Raw genomic sequence first — 26,412 nt, forward strand, 5'->3', positions numbered from 1 at the left:
AAGATATTTATGTTTTGTTGTGACATGTGCCATCAATTTGGCAGACATATGTTCAAGTTGGCCCTCTACTTAAAGTCAGGAAGGACAATGTGTTTGGAGATTAGCTGTTGTACTATACAATGCCCAGGTGTTAGATTAAATAAAAAAGCTGCTACAGATTCTCAGGTCTTTTAATTTTGCTGTTCGTTGTTCTTACATCTGTGCTGTTTTTCTGTTCAATGTAAATGGTCACTGCAGTGCTCACCTTTCATTAATATGTTTGCTTATTGGTATCACATATCTTAAAAAAAAGAAAACAATTACCGGGGCAGAGGGTTTGGGGTAGTGGATAACTTTTCTCTTGTGACAGAGAGAAAAGCTGCAAGCACTAGCAATATCAACAAAACCGACTTGGTGAGTCCAGTTCAGATACAAGAACTAATCCTGAAAACATAGGTATTTGCTGAGCTGAACTCATGAGCCGTCCCATGAGAAAGTTCACCCTACATCTAAGTGTGTATGGGGTCAGGATCAAAGTGTGGGGGTGTGGAAATACCCACACTACTGGTGTTTACAGCTCAGCAGAAAATACAGTTTCCCCTGAGAATCACTCTGGTTGTTTTGGTGGCCATCTGCTGTCTCACTTCTCTGAATCACCACGCCCCTTGCTGCTGTGTCCTCTGACCATATTCAAATGGGATGAAATGTTTGACTCTCTCTCTACTCTGTATCCTCCCACCTGTGACTTATGTCTATTCTCCTTACTAATGATCTGGAGTTTCTCAGCAATGGGGAAAATGTTTCAACACCTGAAGAATCTGCCAGGCATGATAACTGTGCAAAACTGCGCTATTCTTGTTCAGATATTTTATATATTTAGTTCCTGCAAACAGAAAATAACCGTATCATCTTAAATTAGCGCAAATTTAATATTAGTGATTTAGCAGTATGCCCACTTTGGTCTACCACAAAAGTCATACCAAACTCAGTATACCAGGAGCTAACACGTATTGACACTGTTGCGTATATCAATACATTTCTATATACAACTCCTTCCGCTACTGTTGAAACTGCTTCTTTTTTCAATCTCTACTATGGAAGGAAATGTTTCACACAGAGTAGCAGTGGCCTTGTGTGAGAGAATCAGGAGTGCAGGAAATGCATGCATGAACAGCTCCCATCCAGAATCTGCTAGAAGAACAGGAATTTTCCATCCCTTTTGATATCTATATTGTCCACCGTACCTGAAGCAGATTGATGGGTTTCAATGTAGAAATCAGTCCTAGAGACCGATAATTAAGTAAAACATGTATGACAGATTGAGTTGTGGCTGATAGTGGGAATATCTGCATATTTGCTAAACATCTTCAGCGCTGAAGTGGTCTTTGACCTGAGGTTGCATATTTTCTTTGCTATGATGTTCTGTTCTTTTTTAAAAAGGCATAGCATTTCTCCAGCTTAGTCTCCATTCTCACTGACTGGAATCTCCTTTATCTGAACCAGCATTTATTATAGACAAGCTTTTATTCATAGCCCATCATTCATCCCTGGTAGGCTAAGGCAGCACATAGGTCCACCCAACCCATGGTCTTGGTGCTGGTTCTTATAACATGCATTGATGAGTTCTGTTTATTTTGCAAGGACCCAGTGCTTGAACCAGGAGCTTGCTTGGAAATTTCTGGGTTTGCTAGTGGGAGAGAGGATAAACAGCTTATACGTATCAGTGATTTGTTGTCAGTGGGGCAACTTACATCACAAATCTTTGCTGAACTGGGGCTTGAGTCACTGTACCACCTGGTTATGGAGTGCTTTTTGTCATCCAAATCAGAATAACCATGACATTCCAGCCTTATCGCACTGTTCGTGAAATAGCTTCCTTAAAAGACTAATAATAATCTCATCTGCTTTACAATGTCTCGCCTGCTTTAGCTTGCTTACTCATGGTCTGCTTTACCAAACTCATGAACACATACTTCCTGAAGCAGCTGCCACCCTTCCTAAAACTCTTGGTTTCCAGGCCCTGCCCTAATGACTGTCAGTGTATTTTTATCTTAAGTAGGCATTGGGGCAGAAACGAGAATTCTTGGTTTTTTTTTTCTTCTTGAGTGAGCACCCTTCCCCTTAAATTGTACATTTTTGACCTTGCTTGCTTTCTCCCTGCAGCCTAAAAAGCTTTATTATTTCATTTAATATGAAACCTCATCGATTCATCTGGACAGGCAAATGCGCTCTTGTAGTCTCAGCCCGGGCAGTGGGAGATTTCCAGTCCTTCTGCTTAAGGAAAGAACTGATCCTGTATCTCTTCTCACAGCTTTAAGGACTGTTCAGAGGTCTTGGATGAAGATCCTGGGCATCACCACTGCCCCTATTTCGCATGGGGCTGGTGTGCTAGGTGCGGCCAGACGATGCCTAACGCAGACGAGGCAGACGAGTCCCTGGCGTAGGCATCCCGAAAGGACTTAGGACTGATCCTAAGCCGGGAGCTGCTCAGCGTTCACAACTCTGATATGCTTCCGAAAGCAGAGAGTTGGGCATTTGGGGGGTTTTATAATGAAAATGGAGAGACTAGAGGCTCTGGGTGCTTCCCGCACTGCAGGCATCTGGCAGGGCAGCGGAGGCAGGAATGGGGTGGCGAGCGGGAACTGCGCGCCAGCACCCAAGCCCCGGAGCGAGAGGGAGACGAAGTCAGGCGCTGAGGCCTTTCTTTGGATCTTGTTCTCAGCTCACGGTTTGGAAGTGAAAGAAGAGAGAAGATTTTCAGGTTGAGGGATTGAGCAATAGCTCTTTTGCGATCTGCTTGCAAAGTGCAAACTGCTGTTTGATGTCTGCGTTTCCAAGTCGGCTCCTTTGGGAATTCTTGCACTGCTTTAACTATATTGGTTTAGAAATGGGTGTAACCGTGCTCAAGTCAGAGATTATCTGGTGTACTAGGGCTTATATAAATATAGTTCGCTCCTGTAAATAAGCTTTCAAAAGCGTGAACCGTTTTGAAAACCTGACTTCAACAAGCAGTCAGCTTGTGAACGCTGAACGCTGTCCTTCACTGGGGGATGGCAAACGAGCCCCAAAACCTCTAGCTCACAGCTTCTAAATCAAGATCTTCCTAACACCTCCTGCACTTTAATTTCCTTTTCTAACCTGAACATTTTTTCCCTTCATATTAGCTTTACCACATAGCCACAGGATTAATTTGGTTTTGTAATTATTACTGGAGTTAAATCGGTGAGATAAGCAGACCCTTCCAGGAATCCTCACAAGCCCCTCAAATTTGGCAATTATATGCTGAGGAGGATTCCGGTTTCCACTATAAAAACGAAGCAAATAGGGAAGGATTAATTTAATAATTGTCAGCAAGTTACTTTCTAGGGCAACAGATATTTGGGGTGGACTGAACCAGACACTGGAAAGGTGTTATACTACCAATTAACTTAAGGGGGGTTTATCCACCGATAACATACAGCCAGAGAAATAGCTGGTGGAGGATGAGATTCTAAACTGTTACAGCTACGGCAGCTGCGTTAGTTGCTTCCCCAGTAATGGCAACTCTTTGACGGTATGGTAGGTATGGCATCTGTGTAAAGTATGCTTTTTTCAGATTTTCTACAAATCTTGCAGTTTTACAGCACGAAATACGGTTTGTGCTACACATATTTGAATTTTACAGCATTAGAGTATTGTATGTTAGAAAACGAGCGTTGCAAACATAACTGATTATTTTTGATCAGATTTGTTTTTCTCAAGCCCTATAGTAGCAACATGTTCTGTAGTTGTGGAAGTGGGATAGTTGTATAGCCGCAATGCTGTCTTAGATACAAGAAACGTTTAACTAATGAAATAATGTTAACAAGCTAAAGATGTAAGTTACTTATCTAATGTATTACTTATTAAAGTAGTCTGTAAGATGCTTTTCCTCTTTTTCATTAAGACAGATTGTCTTTTACACCGCACAGACACCTTCCCCTTTTTTAAATTAATTGTTTCACTGCTTGGTATGCTCTTATTTATAGCCCGTCTTCAAATAAGCCTATTTTTGAGTTTCTTTTGATGAGAAACATGTTTGTTGCTATTATTCTTTTTTTTTTTTTAAAAAGGCATTTAACCTGTTGGCTGCAAGCTGCCTTATTGTTAGGAAGGGACATGGTTATTAATAAAACTCACTCTGTTCCAGAAACTTGGCTATAGGAATTAACTGCAGTGACACTGCTCTCATATCCTGTAATCTGTCAACTTCTTGTTGTTTCATAAACAGTCTTAGAAGTTTGCTGTCTGTCTTCAGGCAGTTGTACTGACCAGTGCGTGTTCCTTAGCAGACTGCTTAGTTAGGAAATAGGTTTCAGTCAGCAGACTGACACTTGCTTTCTTGCCTCTGAAAATAAGTACGAAATCTAATGAGAAGACTTAGAGAGAGCAAATAATCTCTCCTCTGGTCTTCTCTTTGTTGGAGGTTTAATATTTTGAAGACCTCTAAACAGCTTTAAGAAATAATGTAAGCCTGTGTTTAAAATGCTCTCTCTGCATCATTAAGAAATCAGAAGCCTGCCATTGTTTCACCTTTCTTCCCAGGGGAAACTCATACAAAAATAACTAGATGTAAGGAAGGAAAACTGCTTGTTTATTTTGCTCTCCAGCATCTGCTGACAGAATTTCTCAAAGAATACTGGATCTCCTCTGACTCCAGATTGTGTTTTTACTCTCCCAGCTTTTCTGCAGGCCCGCTTGCTTGTGAGCCGTGAGTCATCGGAGACTTCTGCAGATGCAAAACCGTAACACTGCACCAGGCAGGCGTCCCTGATTCATGTGAGCGTGCAGTAGACAGCAATTTGCATGAGCTCCTAGGATCACACAGTACGTCTGTCTACTGTCATGTTGTGTCTGTCTCTGTAATCTAGCACACCGTTTTAATTTGCATTCTCTCTTTAAAGAGCAACTGCTCGGCAATGAATGGAAAGCTGCCGCCAGGGAGGGAGAAGGGATGCTGACCGTTGGCAACTGGTCCATGCTCTCTCCCTGTCTGAGACCTGTTAGCACGTCTGTGGGGAAATAGCAGTTACACGTGAACCATTTTCTGCATCCATCAAAGGGAAAACGATGCTATTAGTGCTATTAGAAATGCACTATAGCAGCCAAATTAGGAAAAGAAACCCAAGTCCTGTCCTGCCCTTCTGTTCTTTTAACTCTGTCTTGCTCCCCTCTCAGGCATGCAGCTTCCCATTACTTCAGCTTCTGCAAGCCTCTTCCTGCCTTTATTGTTTTGGCAGTTGCTGCCTTCAATTTACTGCACTGATAAGTACTTCCCAGGCTGTTAATGTGTGGTCAAGATATTTCTGAAGTTGACCTATGTTTTAACTGTGGTCAGAGGAGGAAAGGTCAGCAGCAAAACTGCTCTCTCTACAAGAAGAGACCACTTCTCAGACCAGGATAGGTGTAAGATGTGAATTTGGTGGGGGGGGAACATGTGTAGAATAATGGGACTCAAGAGGAAAACATGAACAAACACTTGAACTCCCCTCTTCCCATGGTGATACATTTGCTTTTATTAGATGTAAAGTAATTGCAGTTGTTCTTCAGCTATGGAAACTCAAGAAATGAGAAGGAGTGAGAAATCTGACACAGCCATTGATGCTGGAAATGATAACAGATAGTAGGTGTTGAAGTCTCCCTTCAGTGGTACCTGTGACCACAGATAATCATTTTATCTTCTCTTGATACAGACATAGTGCAGAGGTGGAAAAGAGAAGAGGGAATGTGTTTTAACATTTCGCTTTCTGGGACGCTTAGCAATTTTCTGTCTTGTTTGGTTGACTAACACGGATCTGTAAAGTTTTACATGCATGACAAGCTTCATACATGTCTGTTATTCCTGGGAATTCATTATAATATGTGCTGCAGATGTTTGCTATCTGGCAGGCTGTCACTGTGGGCAGAGAAACTATTGTGTCATGAGCAGCTCTTCTACCGTGGGAAATAACTGGAAATAACTGGAAATTACAGAATTCTATCTGGTGAAAAAGCTTCTTCCAAGGGAAAATTGATTTGGAAGCCACAGGTTTATCACACAAGAGCTTTCATACCAAACTTACTCATTTTTAATACAAGTCAGAGACTCTTGCATTCCTCCTTTGCCTTAAAGTTGGTTGAGAAGTGGTGTGGAACTGGAGGCAGATCTTAGAACTGTCACGAGTCTTTGAAGATTTAACAGCTTCAGAAAAGACATCACTCTGGACTGTGTTGCTATACAAGAATTCCAGTTTAATTAAAAATAGGAAAAAATAAGCTTTGTGGGGAAAAAAATAAATCTCGACGCTTAGAATGTCAGACAGCCTGATAAATAAAGCCTAGGACATATTAGTAATCTAATTAATAAACCAGTCTTATTTTTCCAGCTTGGCTTTAAGAGAATATAGCTGACAATGGTAAACAACAAGGAAAATTTTAAATATTTTGTTACGGAATAGCTGAAAATGAGTATACTGAATCATTGCCTTTTAGAACTGAAGAGTTGATTCCTTCCCCATATTTGCTTTAAAATAACTCGAAATGGCTTCTTTGGGGTTGATGCAGCGTCCTTAAGGGCATACAACAGTGTGATCAGTCAAGAAGATATGCTCGTAGGCTTTTTTTTTTCTCTCTGACTTGATCTATGTGACCCGGTTAACTTATTCATGAAAGCCTATAAAGAGTTGTTTGCAGGTCTGTCAATAATGAAGGTAACTGCCAAAAATTTGTCTTATGGCCTAAATCCATTAGCATGGCTTCTAAGAAGTATTGACATCGATTTGATTTGATTTCTGACAAGCTTATTTGCCTAAAGGGCTGTGCGAGCTGGGAGCGTAAGAGCTAAGTGCTGTTAGCTCTCCTCTTCATGGATTGTACTTTGGTGGTGAAGATCTCCAAAATGTCTGAAGGGCAAAGAAGTTCAAAAGAGCGGGGTCCCCTCATGGCACACATGTTAATCAAATGTTTGATATGCGTAATTTTGTTTTGCTTAACTGGAAAGAGCAAAACAATTTTATGACAAATCTACTGAGAAGTGTGGCTGAATGCTTGCCTCTGTTTGAACGTGAACTGAAGTCCCCCTTTAGATCTCCCTTTAAACCTGATACATTCCTGGGAAATTTGATTACCCTAACCCATGGAAAGTGGAAGCAAAAGGTCATGATCTTAGTGTATGAAATACTTCAAGGATGTCTGTTCAGATTCTATTGCCATTATTAGCAGGAGTTCCAGTTAAAGAGACAAATGCCAGCACAGTAAAGTGAGGAAACGGAAGCAGAAGCAGAAGTGGATGGGGAAAACCTGAAGTACAGGAGATAACCGGTTCCATAAAAAACTAGAATTGCAATTGAGAATGAAACTTTTGTTTTTAGTATCACAGTTATCAAGTTATCCATTATTTTGGGAGGTTTATAAGTGAGGAAAAATGCAGGTTTTTTCTGTGTTCTCAAAAATCTTCTTGACTGTATTTCACATTAAGAGGTTAAGAGTGCTAAACAAAATGCTGTTTAAGCAGCCCTAATCAAGTGACTTTCTGATTCTTCATAGTAGTAGATCATGTGACACTCCATTAGCATTCCTCATGATTTCTGTAAACTTCTCCTTTATGTCAGACCAGCATATGTTGTAGCCTGTACTCCAGTTTATCAACTTCTGTAAGATATTTTGTGGCTCTGAACTAATAGCTTGGTAACACGTATGAGTGGGTCCATTCATCCACTTGGTTTCTTTCCTGTAGTCCTATTCACTTAACCTCTGTTCCTGTAGAAGAGTACATATGTAGGCCGTGTATGCCCTTTTATTTTAATTGGGTGATATATGATGACTCGAAAGTAAATAGCCCAGTGGAATCTCCTCTCAATGTTGAGCATAATGACATACATTTTGGCAATTAGTAACTTAACACGCCTCTGCACTATGGCCACACATGCTCTTCACTTGCAGTTTACACTGGTTTTGCACAGAGGAATGAAATGGAGTAGGTGACATTTTTTCACATATCTTAAGCTGTGGAGCCACTAGCAACCCCTGTGCAGTGTCACTCATTAATACAAGGTTTGGCTTTAGCAGCCAATGCAGCATGCGCTTAGCCGTCCCGCATGCTCTCCCCTATTGAGACATGGACATCCTAGTCTGGTTAGTGCCTGTTGAAGCCCCTCTTTGATCCAGAAGAACTAAATTGATAGAGAGCAGACAGTTGTTGTGGGTCTGCTGGTTTATTGGATAACAACTGTCCGACAGTGTAAGAGGTCTTAGCAAAGGTGCATGAGTCACACTCCGGCAAGTCACACTAGTTGAGCCTAAGACTCTCCTGCAGGCATGGAGCAGTGCCTCCATCTCCCTCTTGTTCTGTGCCTCCACTCCACAAGACAAGCATCACTGGTAAGGCAGATGTGCCAACCTCTGGCCAGCTTATGTTGCTCCATATGATGCTCTGGGTCACGGGCTGGGACAGAAGCTGTGGCATTAGGCGACCTGAAAGCCCAGCATCCTTGCCCTTTCCTGTCTAGCCCAGCTTCGTCGTGTCAGGTGTTGGAGAAACCTGACCATGACACTTGCTCAGAATTTTCTAAAAATGGAGTTGTGTGTCCTATAATAAATAAACTGGTATTGACAACCTACAAGGAATATTTATGTGCCCAGAAGGGGAAGTCTTCAGGAAGGGCAACCAAATACCGATGTTAACTTTAGCCCAAACAGATGTCTCAATTGCACCTGTGTAGGCCGAGGTGCAGCAGTCATGTATTCGATTTGGGATTCTTATTAGGTTCATTACACTGATATGTGGGGAGACTAATCACAAGAAAGGGCCTCATATGAGAGCTTCCACTAAATATACAGAGCAGCAGAGAAACTCTGTCCTGAAGAGCTTCCAGCTGACATGAGCAAGGCAGAATAAAGGGAAAGGGTATATAGGAAGGGAAGTTATCCTTAAACATTCGCTTGTGACTCTCGATTTTTTTCTTGAAGGATTTTTTTTTTTTTTCCCCTGCATACTGCTACTGATTACCTTGCTCTGTTCAGCTGCTCACATTTAGGGCTCTCTCTCCGGCGGCCAGATGGTGGAGGCCCTTTAATGCAAGCATTTATCAACGTGTGACGTAGGCTTGGAGAAGAGGGAGAAGAGGGGAGGTCTGGCTTACTAAAACCCTCAAGAATGTCCTCATCTTGTAAAGAATATGCATCTTCTGCATACAGGCCACTCTAAAGTTTATGGATGAACTGAGACAAATAGAGGTGCCTCTGTGTCAAGGTTGAACTGTTCACGTGTGGCTCTATTTATTGTCCCTAAACAGAGGGAAAACAGACCCCTTTTAATTAATGGGGAAAATGCTACATGTGCATTTACTTTGGCTTGGCTAAAAAGCTGTTTAAATTCCATTTAGCTAAATAAATATTGCTATGTATGTCGAATTTGAGCCTATTTAAACCTGACTTACTGGTTCAGCTTGCACCTGTAACCAATATAGCTTGTTGGAAACCAATGTGAAAGTGCCCACACAGGGATTTGTGCTGGCTTGACGTTTTAATATTAAGTTAAAGTGCTCTAGCTTGTGGGTGTGGACCTCCCCTTAGCAGCCCCCAGCAGTAAAAGTGATGTCTTTTAGTTTTACTGACAACAGTAGCCAACAGTTAAAAGTTGACTGCGTGCTGCCCACACTGGTCACACTATTTGATGCTTTTGCATAAGACAACAAGTTTGCTGACAGTATGTCATGTTTCCTTAAAAAAAAAAAAGTACTACAGCTGGGCACATCTGTCTCAAGAGCTCACAGCCCGTTCACTCACTTTAAATCAACAGTCCACAATAATGCCGTCTTAAGACTTCCAAAATATAGAACAGAAAAATCAATTACACTGCACAAGGACGCTAAGGAAAAGCCATCCGTTTAAAATAACTATCTGTGTGCATGTGGTGATCGAGGTGAAGACGAGACTTGAAACAGATTCTCTGTTTTGTACTTTTGTCCATCACTGACTTCTAACCTCTGGGCACAGCACTGTGGATGCTTCTGCTTTCCTCCCAGCTGGGAAGTGTGCGTCCTATAGTGGTAATACATCATCAAATAAAGCACGATATACTTGATACCATGACTTGGCCCATAGGAATATTACTGCTCTGTTTATTATCTAAACTAAGGGGGTGCCTTTAGACAAAGCTGTAGGTACTGGTGGAGTGCTAAGGCCTATCTTGATCATATCCCTGCTGCCTCAGCATCTCCCCATTCCTGACTCACCCTCTGAAAGCCCTTCCCAGCATGCTGTTGGTACCTAGCAAGATTTGCAGTAGAGTCTGCTGTTTCAAGTGGTCTAAGTGAGAATTGAGAATGGGTAGTGTGTGTGATGGGGGCGGTTAGTGCCACCTGTGTCCTTAATAGCATCTGTTAACCATGGTTAACCAGACAAGATTTATAATTCCATCGCAAGGCAAAGAAAAAAGTTTTAGTTTCATGGTAATACGCGCTCGCCTCACTAACTAACCATGTGATCTTGTTGAGTTTAGCTCTTGGGTTTTTTCACCTAGCCTTCCTGATTCCTCCTGATACAGCTGGGTGGCAATGAGACCTCTCAAGAGTTACACTGGAAGCACCTAGGGGTAGAGATTCTGCCCCTTATCGCTATTTGGAAGCCGTAGTGCACTTTTGGCAATCACAATCCATTTTTTTAATAGTATCCATTTATTTCTACAGTTTTTAGTTCTTTACATGTGGTAGACCTAGGTATACTCTAGAAGGTAATAATCTATAGTTGATTATTTATAGCAATATCTTAAGAAGTGTCACTATATATCTTTATCAGCGAGCAGAGCCATAAGTAGTATTAATGGCTTTGCTAGAAATGTAACTCCAAGCTCTCATTTCTGTTTTTTACATATACCCAAAATGGAAACTAGGTCTCATACTCTGCTTATCACACCGCCTCTGTCCCAATGCTGGTGAGTGCTCTAACAGCGTAGAGCAGCGTTAGCTCTGATTTGGAAGGTGAGTACTGCTCTTTACTTCCTCTTGTTCCCTCATGTCTTGTGTCAGTGCTAGTTTTGAACCTTGTACTTTGATTACTTTTATTTTTCTGTATCTCTAACCTCTCTGGTTGACTTTCTCCTTTTTTTCTGTAGACACATGGAAAGTCAGTCAAGATACCATTTTATGGTAGCCATAACATCAAGTGTAAATAGCAACAAGGACACTAAGCATTTACGAAGCATTCATAGTGATGCTACAGGGATTTCCAAATTCCTGTGACTCTCTCATTTCTCTTTGAGCAGCTGAATGGCTTCATTTACCATGGACAGTAACAGGGCTGGAAGGCATGCAGTGCTACAGGAGATCCGACCCATTACTTGGGAAGGGACTAAAAAGTACATTTCTGTTTTTCATTTTCTTTCTGACCTGAGAAATCTCTCTCTGGAAGTGGTGTTGTGATTTGATACCATTGTGGCCCAGTATCGACAAAACTTTTACTGTTTTATAGAACAATAGTGCTTAATCACATAAATAATGGCTTAACAGTTGTGATTGTTGGGGTCTGGGATCAAGAGATGTTACCTCAGGTTCTGCCTTAGCCATAGATACACAGCCTTAGCCAATGCGAAGTTCCTCCTCCATAAACTGGAAATGATACATCCTTCTTTTAGAAGCATTATGAGAATAAACTCTGTTCTTGATCAGATGAGCTGTTGGTGAAGAGTGGATCCTGCTGGCCTTGGGATCTACGTATTTGCCAGTTGAGTAGCTGGCATATAGTAATAATAAAAAAGAGCCATGCAATTGTATGAGGAACATTACTTGTTGATTGCTATATCACTGCCTTGATGCTGTTCATAACGGAAGATAGTGATGATGCTATCTTATGCTATATATTATAGGATATGCTAATACTAACAGAACTGAAAAGGCAGATCAAATCTCTTCCCCTCTTGAATTTCTTGCTTGGAAATTTTCAAGGATAGGCAGAAATTGCAATACCTTTTCTCAATTCTGCTTTTAAAGAGTTGACTGAAACAGTATTTTGAAATAGCAGATATAAAATCTATGGAGGGATTTATTGCCTATTATTTTTATCCTCTTGAAAAAACAGAGTCAGCTGCAGTTGGAAGAGCTGGATTGCTGGCTCTGTGAAAAATCAAGCCAGTAACTTAAGCACCTAGGGAAGGATGTGAAAAAAAGGTCAAAAAAGGCCAATATGGTCAAAAATGGTCAAAAAAGGCCAATATGCCCCAACTGGGATTCTAGGACAATTTAGGTGCCAAGGGACAAAATTGTGATCTTGAAAAATAGCGCCCAGTTGCTGGCTAACCCTCAAAACAAATAAACCAAGCAAATGCGCTACCTTTGGTACTTCAAGTACATGGGAAGAAGGACCGAACCTAGAGTAACCCTGGCTCATGTGTGGATTAGCCAGCATGCTCGAGTCATGAATCTCCCAGTATTTTTTTCTCTGGTCCCCTCAAGACAACTTTCACTTTTGTGTGGTGACACAGTTTTAGCAGGAAGGGTTGAGGCTGCCCAGACTAACGCAAGAGCTAATGGTTAGGACGCTTTCTGCTACAGTGACAAGCACAGGTTTGAAGCTAAGGAGTGCTCTGAACCCAGCTTCCCCTATTTTGAGGTGAGTGTTCTGGCTGCTGTGCTGTTGTGTGAAAGGAATAGTTTTCCCCCTGCTTTATCGCAAATAGGAGCTCTACTCGCTTTCTGGAAAAACAGACATGTTTCTTCAAAAGGGGGATCTGCACTGCCAAACTTGGCTGGGGGAAAGGGCTTTCTTCCAGCTTGGAGTAAGGCACTGCAGGGGCAGGGTTTAAAGCTTGCACCCTCTACGCATGTTTCCTGCTCCGGCACGTTGAGTGCACTCGCTTTTAGAAGCTACCAGCTCAGTGAGCTGAGCCCTTTTCACACAGGGTCCTGATTTCCGCTTCAGGCAAAGAGTGTCACGTCTAAATACTCCGTTGGACGGGATCAGAAAGAAGTGGCTGTAGGCACCCCTTTTAAAAGAAGAATATCTTTGGCTGAGTTGTGTGTGTTGAAGATACCCCAAACAAAAAGCAATTGCTTAGAGCAGCCTGAGCCCTGCAGGACTCTGAAGCCGTGTTTGGAGTGAAGTAACCAATGCAGGATGCTCTTCTGGGAGCTGGGATGCAATTCCCTCTGCTCTGACAGGGTCCCTGACCAGGTCATGTTGTCCTGAACACGTCCCAGGTGCCAGTGGCAGCTAGCATGGGCCAGCAGCGAACAGTTTGCAGGTGCTAAGTTTGGGAGGCAAAGAAACAGCAACTGGTGTAAAATATGGGCCAACGTGTGCCAATGGGAGCGTGCCTGGGCACGGTCACCTCGGCAGCGCAGACCTGGCCTGAAGGACGAGCATTTTCTCCTCTTTTAGGGGAAGTGGGAGTTGCGGCAGGATACGCCTGCCCGCGCGGTAGATGTGAGCTGCCAGAGCCTCATGGGCACAGGGGTGTTTAGAAGAGGATCAGGGTGGTTTAGGAAAAGGTGGCGGACAGCAGTCGTAGTGGGGCTGAGTTTGCAGGATGAGGTCTGTGACACGGTCAGTTTGAAGAGCTGTGCATCTGTGGGTGAGTTAGAGCAGGGATGTGGGGTGTCAGCGCTTTGTGTGACCAGCATTAAAAAGTTATGTTACGTGCAGCACCTTCTAAAAAGAAACTTCCCCAAATTCCTGCCCTGTTTCACTTTAAGGGCTGTTTTAGCTCCCGTGTTAGCTTTTTTCTAGAAAAGGTGCTGGAGGTATTTTTGGTTTGCCGTTTTCCAAACACCAGTTAGGGGTCGGGGCAGTGGGGCTTAGTCACAGCCTGGCAACAAAATATTGGCGTCTTCTTTATATACAGCTATGTCTTCTCTATGTACAGCTTTACAGCCTGTAAAGCTAGGTCAGAAAACTTGTAATGGACTGTTTTGTCTATCTTTCAAGTAAATGGATCTTTGTGAATTAAACGTACAGTAGATGTTTGATACAATTCAAATGTTTCCATAAGTGTTCAGCTTTCTGTAAGTGTTCGGCTACTGTAGGAAGATATATATTTTAAAAAGCTGTAGGAATAGATTTTAAGAACTTTTGACAAATTTCCTCCTACTTTAGTATTAGCTACGAACTTCTTAAAATGTTTTATGTGGACTGTGCCAATTAACAACATCACCATTAGAAGATATCTACCATGAACCAGTAACCTTAGAAAAAAGATTTTTGTTGTGCTTTAAACATAAAAGCAGGGTTATTAACAAAATGTGACTTATCAAGGGTAAATAAAATGGCCTGAACAAAATGTGCGTCATTGTACATGCATGCCCTCATTTACCATCTGGTTTCTGTTTTATGACCCTTGCTATGGATTTATTTTGTGCTAGTGGACAAACAATTGAACAACACTTAAAAATACAAGTTGGAGTGTACTGAAAACTTATGGCAGTCTTTCATGTGCTCTGCATTGTGTGGGAAAAAACCAGTTTATAGAAAAGATGAGCTGAGCTATAAACATTCCACCCTGATAATGCTTTCATGTAGTCATATAATTATAATTTCCTGTCCTTCCTTTCTCCAGATTTTCCTTGAAGTCCAGTTAAGAATGCAACCAACAATAAAGGGATAAAGCCGTGCAGCTGAAGGAGCGTTCTCCTACTTGGTGAAAATGCCTCTTATTTTTTGACAACGACTAAAGGACAATGGGGTCAAACACACTTGGGAAAGCTGCAACGTTAGATGAACTTTTGAACGCATGTATTGAAATGTTTGGTAGGATTTTTCAATATTTTATTTGCTGCTGTTCTTAAAATTCATCTTATAATGTAACCCTTCCTGTTCTCTGATTTAGCTAATCTTTCCCTTGGCAAACAGTATTTCTCTTCTGTAAAATTTTCCATGCTTCATTCTGGCCCAGAATCATGTGGGCCATGACTTTAAGCATACGTATAGTGTAGTAAATTTTTTATTCTCCAGATAGTGCACGACAGGGAGTATAGTGTTTTTCGAAATGCTAACCTTCATCAAGAGAAGTGTTTAGCTGAATTATTCAGTGAGTTACCCTTAAAAGAAGTAGGAATTTATTGCTGGCATTGATCTCTGTCTTGAGTGGTTCCACAGCTTTTTTTTCTGACCAGTGCTTACTCTGAAAGGTTTTCCAAATTATCGTGCAATAATTGGCAATAATATGATTCAAGGCTCGCACAATCTTTTTACTCTTATTAAAATGTGATGTACCAAGTCAGAGGGAAAAAAGTGATGAAATGGGCCTTGATCCATAACACCATTAATCATGACAGGCGTCACACTGAAGTCAGTTGAGTTCATGGATGTGCTTAAATGCTTTGAATCGGGGCCTAATCACAAAGCTACATTTAGATTCTCTTGAAATGCAGGTTAGCTTTTGATTTAAATGAGATATGTGATTTTTCTTCCCTTGCAGAGAGAAACAAATGTCTAAAAGCTGATAGAATTAAATAATTAAGGGCCAGATCTTGCTGCTGAGCCTAGTGCATCCCCATATATCCAGTTTTGTAGACAACCCTCAGAATTGTTCTGAATAGTTAATCAAAGGTAGCAGGGTTCATGTATTTCATATCTATTGGAAATTATCCCTCTTCCTTCCATACACGCGCTCTTGACAACTGAACTCTGTGTGTGGTTCCCATTTCATACATGCATATCAACTATAAAAGAGTAACAGAGAAGAACAAGTGTAAGATTTAAGATACTGAGGAACACTGATGGTCAGCTAGCCAACTAGGAAATAATTCTTTCTATAGTTTCAGAGGCTATGTTGCAAAGGTGCAAGTGTCTGCACTGCAGCTGGAGATGAGACCCTAGGCACAGACCCATGTTCCCTTGAAACTGAATTCCTTGAGGCAGATCCCTTTTTAAAATAATCATCTCACTGTTAGTATAAACCTGCAGTAAAACAAATATTGTAAGCATATGTACATAAATCATCACACTGCTCTTTGTGTGAACTAAAATTAACACACAATTTTTCTAACTTGTGGTTACTGGAACCAGTCTGATCTTGTATCTTGGGGTCAGCCGTAGCTGTTGAAGGTGGCAGGTTTATTGTTGCTTCTGCCTCTGACCATTACCTTTACTTTCTTCTTCTTGTGATACCTTTTTTTTGGCATGACTTAGGGTAAAGACAAGTTATAAATGATCAAGCATTGTAAGGCTTACTCTAAAAAGTTTGCAAAAATCTGTTAAAATTATTAAGTTCCCCTGGCTTTCTTTGCATATGCTGTGTGCATGTTCTTTGGCTTACTGGTAGTCTCTGTGTATAACATTTAGCTTACTGGGGTCCATGGGCTGTTTTTCTAGGTAAGGCCTGCTGTCTACTCTGACTTTTTTTTCTCCTTTAAATACCTAGCAGTACAGCGTAACAATAGTTTTCACTAAAAGAGCATTTGTGTGCTTTGGTTTTGTTTCCTACCTATTGGGTGGCGCATGAACCAACATTTTCACTTTTCATGCTTTCTATTTGACTCCACTTGAAGGATAAAAGCTCCTCTCTGGTCATGAAAAATGTGACTAATTCACTTGTTTCTTTTTTGCAGATGACAAAGGAAATCGGTGCTCCAGCCATTTGCCAAGAACCTTTCTTTTAATGCACCGCTGGTATCTTCCTTCCACAGAATTGGCTGGCAAGCTTCTGTCCACATATCCTTTCAGGAAGTCTTGTAAATTGTCTTAGAACGTTAAAAGCTGATTATTTCTGTGGCTGCATGTAAAAAAACCTCGTCAATTAATTAGCAGCAAACAAGGTTTTTGCGGTGAAGTTTTTCAGCCTCAAGTCTGTGAGCTTCTTTCTGCTGTTGGTTGCAGATTTGTCCATATGTACAAGTTTGCCGAGGTATACTTTGAATTAGCTTTGAAGAAGCAGAAAAAGGGAAATCTTTTCAAATGTATAATAGCAGGTGGGCCTTGAACTCTTACAAGCTTTCAGAGATAGTGAAGTACCTAAATGCCATTCATGCCTCTTAACAATTTCTGTAACAGTAAATATTGTTATATTTAGGTAGCAAGAAACTGTTCAGCAGGATATGCAGGAATAGTATAGAGGCATTACCGTGAGGGCAAAAAATGAAATGAGGGCAAGAAATGAAATGACAGCTAAGAAATAGTCTGTATAGCCTAAGATGCAGGGAAAGTGAGTGAAACGTCAGCGCATACTGTAATTATCTCTAGAAGAAAAGTTTAGTACTGTTTTTTATTCAGCTGGTCTAGTGCTTGGGAAAATAGCGCTCATCTTTTAAAACAGCAGTCACTCCTGTGGATAAAAACAACACTACTAAATCGAGGCACACAAAGCTTTCTTTGACTAGTCCACGTATAGAGATGCCAGCGGGGAGAACTGCAATGAATTCAGATTAAAAATCTGCTATTTCATGAGGTAAGCATGCTTTTGTTCCTCTAGCCTTTTGTTTTTATGCTTCTGTGAGTACTGGCATTATAATTTCTTTTTCTAAAGATTGAAACTAAACCATGGGAGTGAAACACTCAATTTTTTTTTTTTTACATGGTGTTCAGTCCAGAGTGAAGAGGGAATTTCTGTGCTTTGAAAACAATGGTTGGAGTAGAGCCACCGAGCCTTTAGGACACTTAACTGCATTAAAAGTTCCCGACTTTAAAAAGTTCACTTAAAACCTGTGCAGTGATTTAGCTGGTATTTGAGCGTGTCTCCTCTTAGAGGGAGACTAGTTCACTGCCGCACCGAGGAGGGCCACCACCCTCGACTTTACTTCCAGGTGTAATCTAGAGCGGTAGACGAAGGCTGCCTCTGGGCTATCAGCTTCAGTTCACATAATGCCCTCATAATTTGTGACATCAGGAATGTGTTAGTGGTGCCAAAGCTATTACAGGTAGGGTATGTCCTCCTGATCTTTGTACCGATTGTCTCTGGCCTCGTTTCTATAGGAAAACATTCCCTCGTTAGGCTGTGCTTCTGCGGGAATATTTCTCTGTAAAAGACAAAGCATGAAATTTTAGGCTAACATGATATAACCTGCTTTCCTCATACACAGGCTTTTTTCTTCCTTCCTCTGGACTAAGTTATTTCACTGTGAAGGAAAGGGAAGGGGGCATTTACAGCAGGACTGATAAAGCCTTTCCCCCCGCCCCCTTAAAGAGCAGAAGAGCGTTCCCGTTTACATGGTTATGCACGGTGGGACTTCCATTGAAATTCACACTTTGGTTTTCATTGAAAAATCTTGCCTGAGCGCAGGAAGTGTCTTAAGCAAACAAGGGGCAAGTTTTCAAGAATGCGAGTGTCATTTGGGTGTCCTGGCAGCATGAGTTCAGTGCATGTGCATCTTCTGATGGATCACTTTAAACTGGCATTTCAAAAGAGCGCTGCTATGCTCTGCCGCGGTGAATTAACTAAAGGAAATTGTATGATAAAGTGGCTTTTGTGTGACATCACTTATCCTTTCATCAGGTGGAGTATGTTGCAATTATTTGAGCATATTGATTCAGTTACTGAGAGAGCTGGTGGTGAAGCCTTTGCTTTACAAGGTCTGTGACTTTCTGTTTTTAAAGTCTGGAATCTCTCACTTCAGCATCACAGATAGTCATAGCAGTGATCTGCTGGGGTAATCCACCCTCTCTGCCCTAGAGCCAGGGGCTCTGAAATGTTTATCAGTCATATTGGTTGAAATGTGAATGTGAGCATATATATGCAGCCACTGCATGTTGTATCTGAATGCCTGGGCATCTCTGAACTGCTGTCTGTGGATTTCAGATACTGGATTTTGGAATTTCCTGCAGAATTTAACTTGGATCTTGGGCTTATTCAGCTGACTGAAGAGTTTCGAGAAGTAGCCAGCCAGCTCGGATATGAGGATCACATCCATCTCATTGATATCTCCAGCATGTAAGGATGTTTATGAGCTTCAGCATCTTTCTTTCTGTTCTCTGTAACAACAGAATTCCAATTTTGTGCAAAATATAAAAATATTGAGGACCATCTTGATCTTGAGAGCATAAACAAGCAGTTATAGGAAAGATTCTATTCACTTGTAAATTTGAAGTTACCAAAAAAAAGAAATTTTAGTTGCAGTAATATAGTTTAGCTGGTGTCACAGTAAGAAGATTCTTCTTTTCTTTTTTTTTTTAATTAATAAAAATGGGAAAGATATCATTTTCCTGGCTCTGTGGCAAAGCTAATGCAAATTAAGCAGTGAATATTATTTTGTCCTATTAATTTTTATGCGGAATGACGAGCAATGCAGTGACTGGCACATTGTGTAAAAGTCTTGCATTTTCTCAGGGAAGCTTGAGATGTCGCTTTCTCCCATCAGTAACCTGCTTATATTTCTAACAATTTTCTGTGTACATCTTTGCTATGATTTAACCGAACGATCTTTAGCATTCTCAGTTGTAGCTTTCTGGCATCAAAATGATTGCACCCTTACTTCCTTGACAACCTGCAATGAAAGTTACCTTTTTAACATCACCAGATAGGCCCTAGCCACCTGATATTGTGAATTTTCTTTTAAAAATGTGGCATATACCTTGCAATCTTTCTTTGAAGATTTGTATAGTGACCTAGAAGGACAGTACTATTAATGTCAGTGAGGGCCGCAAGATTTTCTGCAAGAAAAATACCAGTGAAGTCACGTGAATATTGGCTCTTACATCTTCATTCTAGAATAATAAATTAGAAACCTCTTCCTGCTCTGTGAAGTGCTTTTACTGTATGTAGGTAGGGATTATTCTATTGGTTGGAAGCAAATGATTTGCCTTCTGATCCACACCCTTTGTCTTACTGTTTTGTTAGCTGTTTGACTGACTGTTTCTACTGTTCCATTATTTCATGGACCTGTGGTCTTACAGAGTAAAACCAAATCCCTGATGTTATTGGAGTCTTTTTTTTCCTTAGTTAGACTTTTATATGGCCTGTTCTTCTTGAAATGTAGTTGTTAGGCATTTTTGAATTATGGTTTCCTGTACTGGAGAGAAAGTACTTTGTCCTTGGGTTCAGACAGAAACGTGCTGTTGTGTATCACTTGTGGTAGCGCCTCTGAAACCCTTCTCTCTGTTGTGTACCTGAATGGGACGTCTTACTCTGAGTGTTTGGAATGTGCTGGGCGTCGTAGATCAGATAATTCTTGGTCTATCCCCTGGTAATTTTATACTACACGTGCAAATTGCAGGCTGCACCCAAGCAGAAATGAGGATTGTACCTATTTTTCTGTTACAGTCCTTCCTATGACTGGATGAGAAGAGTTACACAGAGGAAAAGGATTTCCAAGAAGGGAAAAGCCTGCCTGCTGTTTGACCATCTGGAGCCCATTGAGCTAGCTGAACATCTCACTTTTCTGGAGCATAAATCTTTTAGAAGAATTTCTGTAAGAAGCCTAAAACTTTTTCACTTGCAATTAAGAGCCAGTCCTTAAAGGGAATGTTTGTATGGTTTAACACTTACGACTTTTTTCCCTCTACATTTCAGTGTAGTAAATCTCTATAATCCTTCATATGACATCCATAGCCATGGCTGGACTAGCACTTCCTTGATCTTTTTCCTGACTGACCATTTTAGTCATAGAAATTAATTTTGTGCATAAATTCTGGGCAAGAATTACTGCTAAGAGCTACTGCAGCCATGTACAGGGATTATTTTGATCAAACTAATATTGTAGCTCAAATTCTTCAGGTGCTTTTTTTCCCTTGAGGAAAACAGTTAATTAGTTTTCAGGAAACATTGGAGTCTTTGTGTCAAATAATTTTTGAAAAGACTGAAATATACATATAGCCGTTCTGTAGTCTCCATTCACAGTCCCAATCAGTTCTTCAGAAACTGTCCTTTCATTTGCCAACTTGGTATCAGATTCAGGTTGGAAGGGACCTCAGGAGGTCTCTAGTCCAACATCCTGCCCAAATCAGAGTCAGCTCTGAGATCAGACCAGGTTTCTCAGGGCTTTATCCGGTCAGGTCTTGAAAACATCCAAAGACAGAGACTGCGTAACCACTCTGGGCTCCCCCTCCCTGGGCTTGCGTGAGCCCCTGCCCTTCCACACTCTCTATTTCCTTGGCAGTGTATTTCTACCTTTGCTGCTGCATCAGTCTGATGCTTCTGACACACAATGACTTTCTGATGCATTCTGCCTGCTCCTGCACTTCTCCAGCATTTACTGTCCTCTCCATCATTCCCATCTCTGACTCAAGAAAGTCCCAGAATTTGTTGCTGATAGCAGTGAGTTTTTGGGGTTGATGGATAATCCAAATGGATTTTGATGAAGAGAAATGAAGGGATGAGGGAGAGCAGGTTCCACTCTTAAAATTCTTGAGAAACTTGGCAACAACTCAGGCTAAGGAGCTCATTTTGCTTGACAGGTCACTGCTCCCAGAGAACAGTGGCAGCCAAAGACTCCCGTCTTAGAAGGAGTGTGAGGAAATAGCCTTTTTCTCCTGTCCTCCCTTCCCTTTACCTGCAGTGGCTTCATATATGTCAAGACCTATATGCTTTGCATCTTGGCTCTTGCTGAAACTATGGGGAAGATTGTGATGGACGTGGAAGCCAACCCATCCCACTTGTCTCGCATTCAGTACGGGGTGCAATTTTGGCTCTATGAGCAGTGCTAGCTGGCAGTCCATGGCCTCCCAAGACTTCCCATTGCAGCCTACAGTGACACCCTTGCTTCCTAGAAATGCTTAAAGGGTCTGCCTTCCCGAGAAGAAGTTCCTTGCACGAGGCTTGATATGGTTCAGCCAGTACCCACTGAGCTTTTCCTGCCTCTAGTAGTAAAGTAACAGTGTTTGATACCTGTTTTGGAAGCTGTGCCACTTCGTAATGCTTGCTCTCTGAGAGGTGAGGTGTGTTTGTGATGGATTAGAGAAGTGGAATTACTGAAAGCGTGCATTATGTCAATATAAATAAGGTAGAAGTAGTTCAGATACATGTAACATATATACATGTGCCTCTTCCTTGAGTTATTTTCCTGTGGTACAGTAGAGGAGAAGGACGGTACGTCTAGGCTTTGTTGTTCCTGAAACACACTGCGTTTTTTTCCTTCTCTCTTTTTAATCAGTATTTCAGTCAACTAAAATTGAAGTAGATCTGGCAAGGACCAGGGACTCTTTCACGGGTCCCCACCTGTTCATTTAGTTCATCCTCATTTAGAGCTAGCTAAATGACGTATATCTTTAGCGGCTTAGTAAAAACGGTTGCTTCCAACTAGGATAAATCTAAAAGACCTCTTTGGAGCCAGATTTGGAGAAGAAAGATATTGGTAATGAGGAAAATTCAGGTAAAATTGCTTCTTTTGCACACAGAATTGTACATGGAACAAGAGACAAAATTGTATGAAAATGAATGTAGTGGCTAAAGCAAAACAAATGAGCAATTCAAATGCCAGCAGAAACGCTAATATCTGCTGAGAATTGTCCATGTGAAAAGGTCTCACAATGCCAGTGTGGAAAATGGAAGCAGGTGCTCCAGATGCTCAGTTGTCTCTGGAAGAAATATGTGACTTTTTTTTAAAGTGTTTAGAATCATGAAAGAAATCAAACTCTGAAATTAAGGAAAATATATTTTGCATGTTTTGAGAGAGGAAGAAAAAAGAAATCAGTGAGGAGATGAGACCCATCTAAATAGAATCTCCCCGACTTCATCTAATAAAGCTGAAAGTTTTATTACTCTAAACTTCAAAACATGGGAAATCTCCCTACTTAATGTTGATATGAAGTAGAGGAATGATAGTGATCTGTGCAATGTTAAGCTCAGAGGAGGAGGGAGAGACAGGAATAAAAGGATCTATTTCTAAATAGACTTAAGATATATTTTAATTCCTTATGGGAATTCCAGAAAGAAAACTCAGAGCTGCAAGACATTGTCTTTTTCCTTTTTGTTTCTAATTTGTCAGTTTAATTCTTCTGCTTGAATTTTGCTAGCTTTTGTTTCTCTGCAGCCAGTTAGAATCAGTTAAGCTTACACTGCTCTGTAATGCAATGAAGTCTGAAAGATGGATTGCCTGTTTACTTGAGACTGGTAACCAAAAAGTTGTAAGAACGGTACACTGAAAAGAAATAAAGGGAAGGACAGACCTCAAATGCTAGAAGTTGAAAAATGAGCCCAGGAGCTCTGACCCTATATGCAGAGCACTTGAGAAATGCTACAGAGAAGCAACTAGAATTTACTTGGAGGAATGAGTGAGTCCAGCTGATTTGCTGTAATTCTTATAATCTGTTTAGAAATGTGTGAAAGCCACTTACTTTGCAGGGCAGACGAAAATGTGTTTTAAAAGCTATGTAACACTAATTGTAGATGATTAGTCTGAATTCTGTCTTTTGTTTTATGTATTTTATAAAAGGGGAGGGAGAAAGGGGAGTGGTAACTGTAACAGAATAAGATTTAGAAGTAGTTGAGCAATGAAATACTGTGCATTGCCGCTCTGATAGGAACATCTACTGTGTGAGTGCATATACCATCATCATATGGCCTCCCAGCAGGCAATTCTTGATCAGCTAGGATGACCAAAGAAACCAGAAACCAGGACTTGCTGGTATTACTCGCAACTCCCTACACAAGTTAAAGCTGTGTCGTAACCTCCTGAAAATCCATTTTTAAAGGGCAGTTGAAAAATATTTTCCAGACATCTAGAGAAATTTAATTCTTGGGATCACTAACATTCCCATGTAAAACTGTATCTGTGAACACACAAGCATTGAACAGTAACCGTGAAAGGAGCATGACTTAGCCGAACTTAAACTCTTTGTAATACAGAAGTTTCTCGAAAAAGGAGAAAAAAATGTGTGCATAGCCAGCTTCTTGGGATGCAGTTCAGGCTCCCAAGCATGACAAAGCTCCTATTGATTCTAGTGGTGCCAAGACTTCACTCTTTACATCAACAGTGAAGTTGGAAAGGCATGGAGACTCTTATCTACACGCTTATAGGTTGCGGCATTAGAGAATTTCTATAAAATATTGTACCAGCAGAATGTGAAGTAAAACCACATAGATTAAAAAGTTGCAAGTATTGAGTCAATTGTGGGAAAGATGATTTCATGGAGGTAATAATCATGTTCTCCATGCTTGTCCCTGCATTAACTGACACACAAACACTGACGTTTTAAGTTGGTCAATTAAGTAAAAACAAATAAAAAGGAAAAAAAAAGACAAAAGAAAAACTTTTAAGAAAGAACTGGTATGCAGCAGGGACTTTTGATAGGATCTGAGTGATAGTAACTTTCTAAACAAGAGGACTTTTTAAAAGAAAAAATAGTAAAAACTTCACTTTGATTCTTACCCTGTGTATTTTCTACTTAAAATGTCTTTCTTCTGTTAGTTCACAGACTACCAGAGCTATGTGATCCACGGCTGCTTGGAGAACAATCCCACTTTGGAGAGATCTATTGCTTTGTTTAATGGTATCTCCAAATGGGTTCAGCTTATGGTTCTCAGCAAGCCAACACCCCAGCAAAGGGCAGAAGTAATCACAAAGTTTATCAATGTTGCACAGGTGAGTCTCACATGTGAGTCTTTTTCCTCTGGTAGAAAGCAACAGTACAGATGGAGCCTGCAGAAAACAAATGAACTGAATGCTCTTTTTATTGCTTGCTCAGTGAACAGGAGCTAGTCTACTAAAAAATGAAAAACTGAACTATTCTGTTATGTCCCCTGGTCTAGTGATTTCTGTTTTAGTGGTGATAGGTTGTCTGGCAGTGATAGGTCGTCTCCCTGAGCTTGTGTTGTGTGACAGTGGACAGCTGCCCCAGGTACTCCTTTGATCTTTAGTTTTGTGTGATTAATCTCTCCTGCAGAAGCTCCTTCATCTCCAGAACTTCAACACCCTGATGGCAGTTGTGGGAGGTCTAAGCCACAGCTCTATTTCTCGCCTGAAAGAAACTCATTCTCATCTGTCTTCAGAAGTCACAAAGGTATGGTGGGCTCCAGAATACAAACGTATTATGCAGAACATCCCCTCTTTGAGGTCTGATGGGTTCTGCCGTGCAGGTGTTTCACCAGCACAACGCTTGGATCATGGCAGGGTGCCTGAAGGGGTTCCTTTTGGTGGAGAAGGATTAGCTCGGGGAGACTCCTTTTGATTGCCTGTCCTGGGGAGGAAATCAGCGTCACCAGCTCCCTGACATGAGTTGCACTCATTTAAAACAGGTTAAGGAAATGGTATAAGTGTTCTCTCAGAGACTTGCTTCTGTGCCTGTTTGTAGGACTGGAATGAAATGATGGAGCTCGTCTCTTCCAATGGAAACTACTGCAACTACCGCAAGGCTTTCGCTGACTGTGTTGGCTTCAAAATTCCCATTTTAGGAGTTCATTTGAAAGACTTGATTGCTGTCCATGTCATCTTTCCTGACTGGATAGATGACAACAAAGTAAACATAGTGAAAATGCAGCAGCTTTCCATCACCTTGAGTGAGCTGGTTTCCCTGCAAACTGCCTCTCATCATTTAGAGCCTAATATGGATTTAATTAACCTGTTAACAGTAAGTATTGTGCAAATTCTAATTCACTTCAGTTATTCAGAAGTTGAAGAGGGGATCAGCAGGGAGCTGGGGGGTCAATAGGGAATATTCATATCTATAAAAATAAATGCACTTTGTTGTCTCAGTTTTGTAAAAGGAGAGGGAGAGGATGTGAAGTAGAAATGAGTTCACATGAGGTATGAATAAAGTTGAAGAGAGTTTCATTAATGGAGTACATGACAGCTGGATGCCAAAGCAGAAAAGGGATTGTGTCAGTTACAATTTTTAAGAATGACAGAAGGGGGAGGTGTTAAAAGAAGTAAGAACCACGTTCTGACTCAGTATTTTAGCCTTATGTCTCCTATACAAAGATCTGATGAGATGTTGACGTGGTCGTGTAAGTGACGTTCCTACTTGTGCGTAATTCTGTTCTTCCTCCCCTACACTTTGAATTCAATATAGTAGTCTTCCTATCCACTGAGTAACCATAGTCTTGTATGTTGTTAAACAGCTCCCACCACCCTTTCTCTTTCCCCTCCACTTCTCCCTTGATAGTGGCTACATTTTGGGAGGATTGAAATGTGTACATACAGATTAGAGCTATGGATGTGAATGACTGATTTCAAATTAAAGAATAATGAGATTTCAAAGAAGACTGGATAAAACCTGTTCAAACTGGAAACAGTTTAGCACACGCACAAGAGTTTTACCGAGAAAATAAATTCAGTGGTTACTCTCCTGTTTTGATCTAGTCAAAAACTAAATAATGTGTTTGGAGGATTGTTTTTGTTAAAGCCCTAACTGACAATGCTAGAAGGAATTCCTTGTAATTCCCATTTTTTGATAAGTAGGCAATGACTATCATTTTAATAACTACTGCATTTTTCTTTATTTTAAAATATGCTGAAGCATGCCACCTGAACCTATAAGCCAAATCCTGTTTCTGTTGAAATTTAGGCTGCTTAGCACTGATCTTAAGTGGACCAGTATTTGACACAGCACCCCAGTTTGTTCAGGCCATGAGCAAAA

General features: G+C 40.9%; 1 protein-coding gene across 10 annotated transcripts in view; it reads left to right on the forward strand.

The window, feature by feature from the left end:
- The window catches only part of RASGRP3 (RAS guanyl releasing protein 3), a 71,228-nt gene that overhangs the window by 19,899 nt on the left and 24,917 nt on the right, over positions 1-26,412 (forward strand). For 5 of the 10 annotated variants that reach the window (XM_068939422.1, XM_068939429.1, XM_068939430.1 and 2 more), the window contains exons 2-11: positions 4,679-4,824; positions 10,868-10,955; positions 14,525-14,715; positions 16,518-16,614; positions 17,285-17,353; positions 18,701-18,832; positions 20,162-20,309; positions 24,246-24,419; positions 24,721-24,837; positions 25,129-25,404. In XM_068939422.1, the coding sequence (XP_068795523.1) occupies positions 14,646-14,715; positions 16,518-16,614; positions 17,285-17,353; positions 18,701-18,832; positions 20,162-20,309; positions 24,246-24,419; positions 24,721-24,837; positions 25,129-25,404 (1,083 nt within the window). In that variant the 5' untranslated portion in view covers positions 4,679-4,824; positions 10,868-10,955; positions 14,525-14,645. The remainder of the gene's footprint in view (positions 1-4,678; positions 4,825-10,867; positions 10,956-14,524; positions 14,716-16,517; positions 16,615-17,284; positions 17,354-18,700; positions 18,833-20,161; positions 20,310-24,245; positions 24,420-24,720; positions 24,838-25,128; positions 25,405-26,412) is intronic. The other 5 variants (XM_068939425.1, XM_068939421.1, XM_068939427.1 and 2 more) reach the window with 5 other exon arrangements.

The sequence above is a fragment of the Struthio camelus genome, chromosome 3 (assembly GCF_040807025.1).
Source record: "Struthio camelus isolate bStrCam1 chromosome 3, bStrCam1.hap1, whole genome shotgun sequence".
In the NCBI taxonomy this organism is placed as follows: domain Eukaryota; kingdom Metazoa; phylum Chordata; class Aves; order Struthioniformes; family Struthionidae; genus Struthio; species Struthio camelus.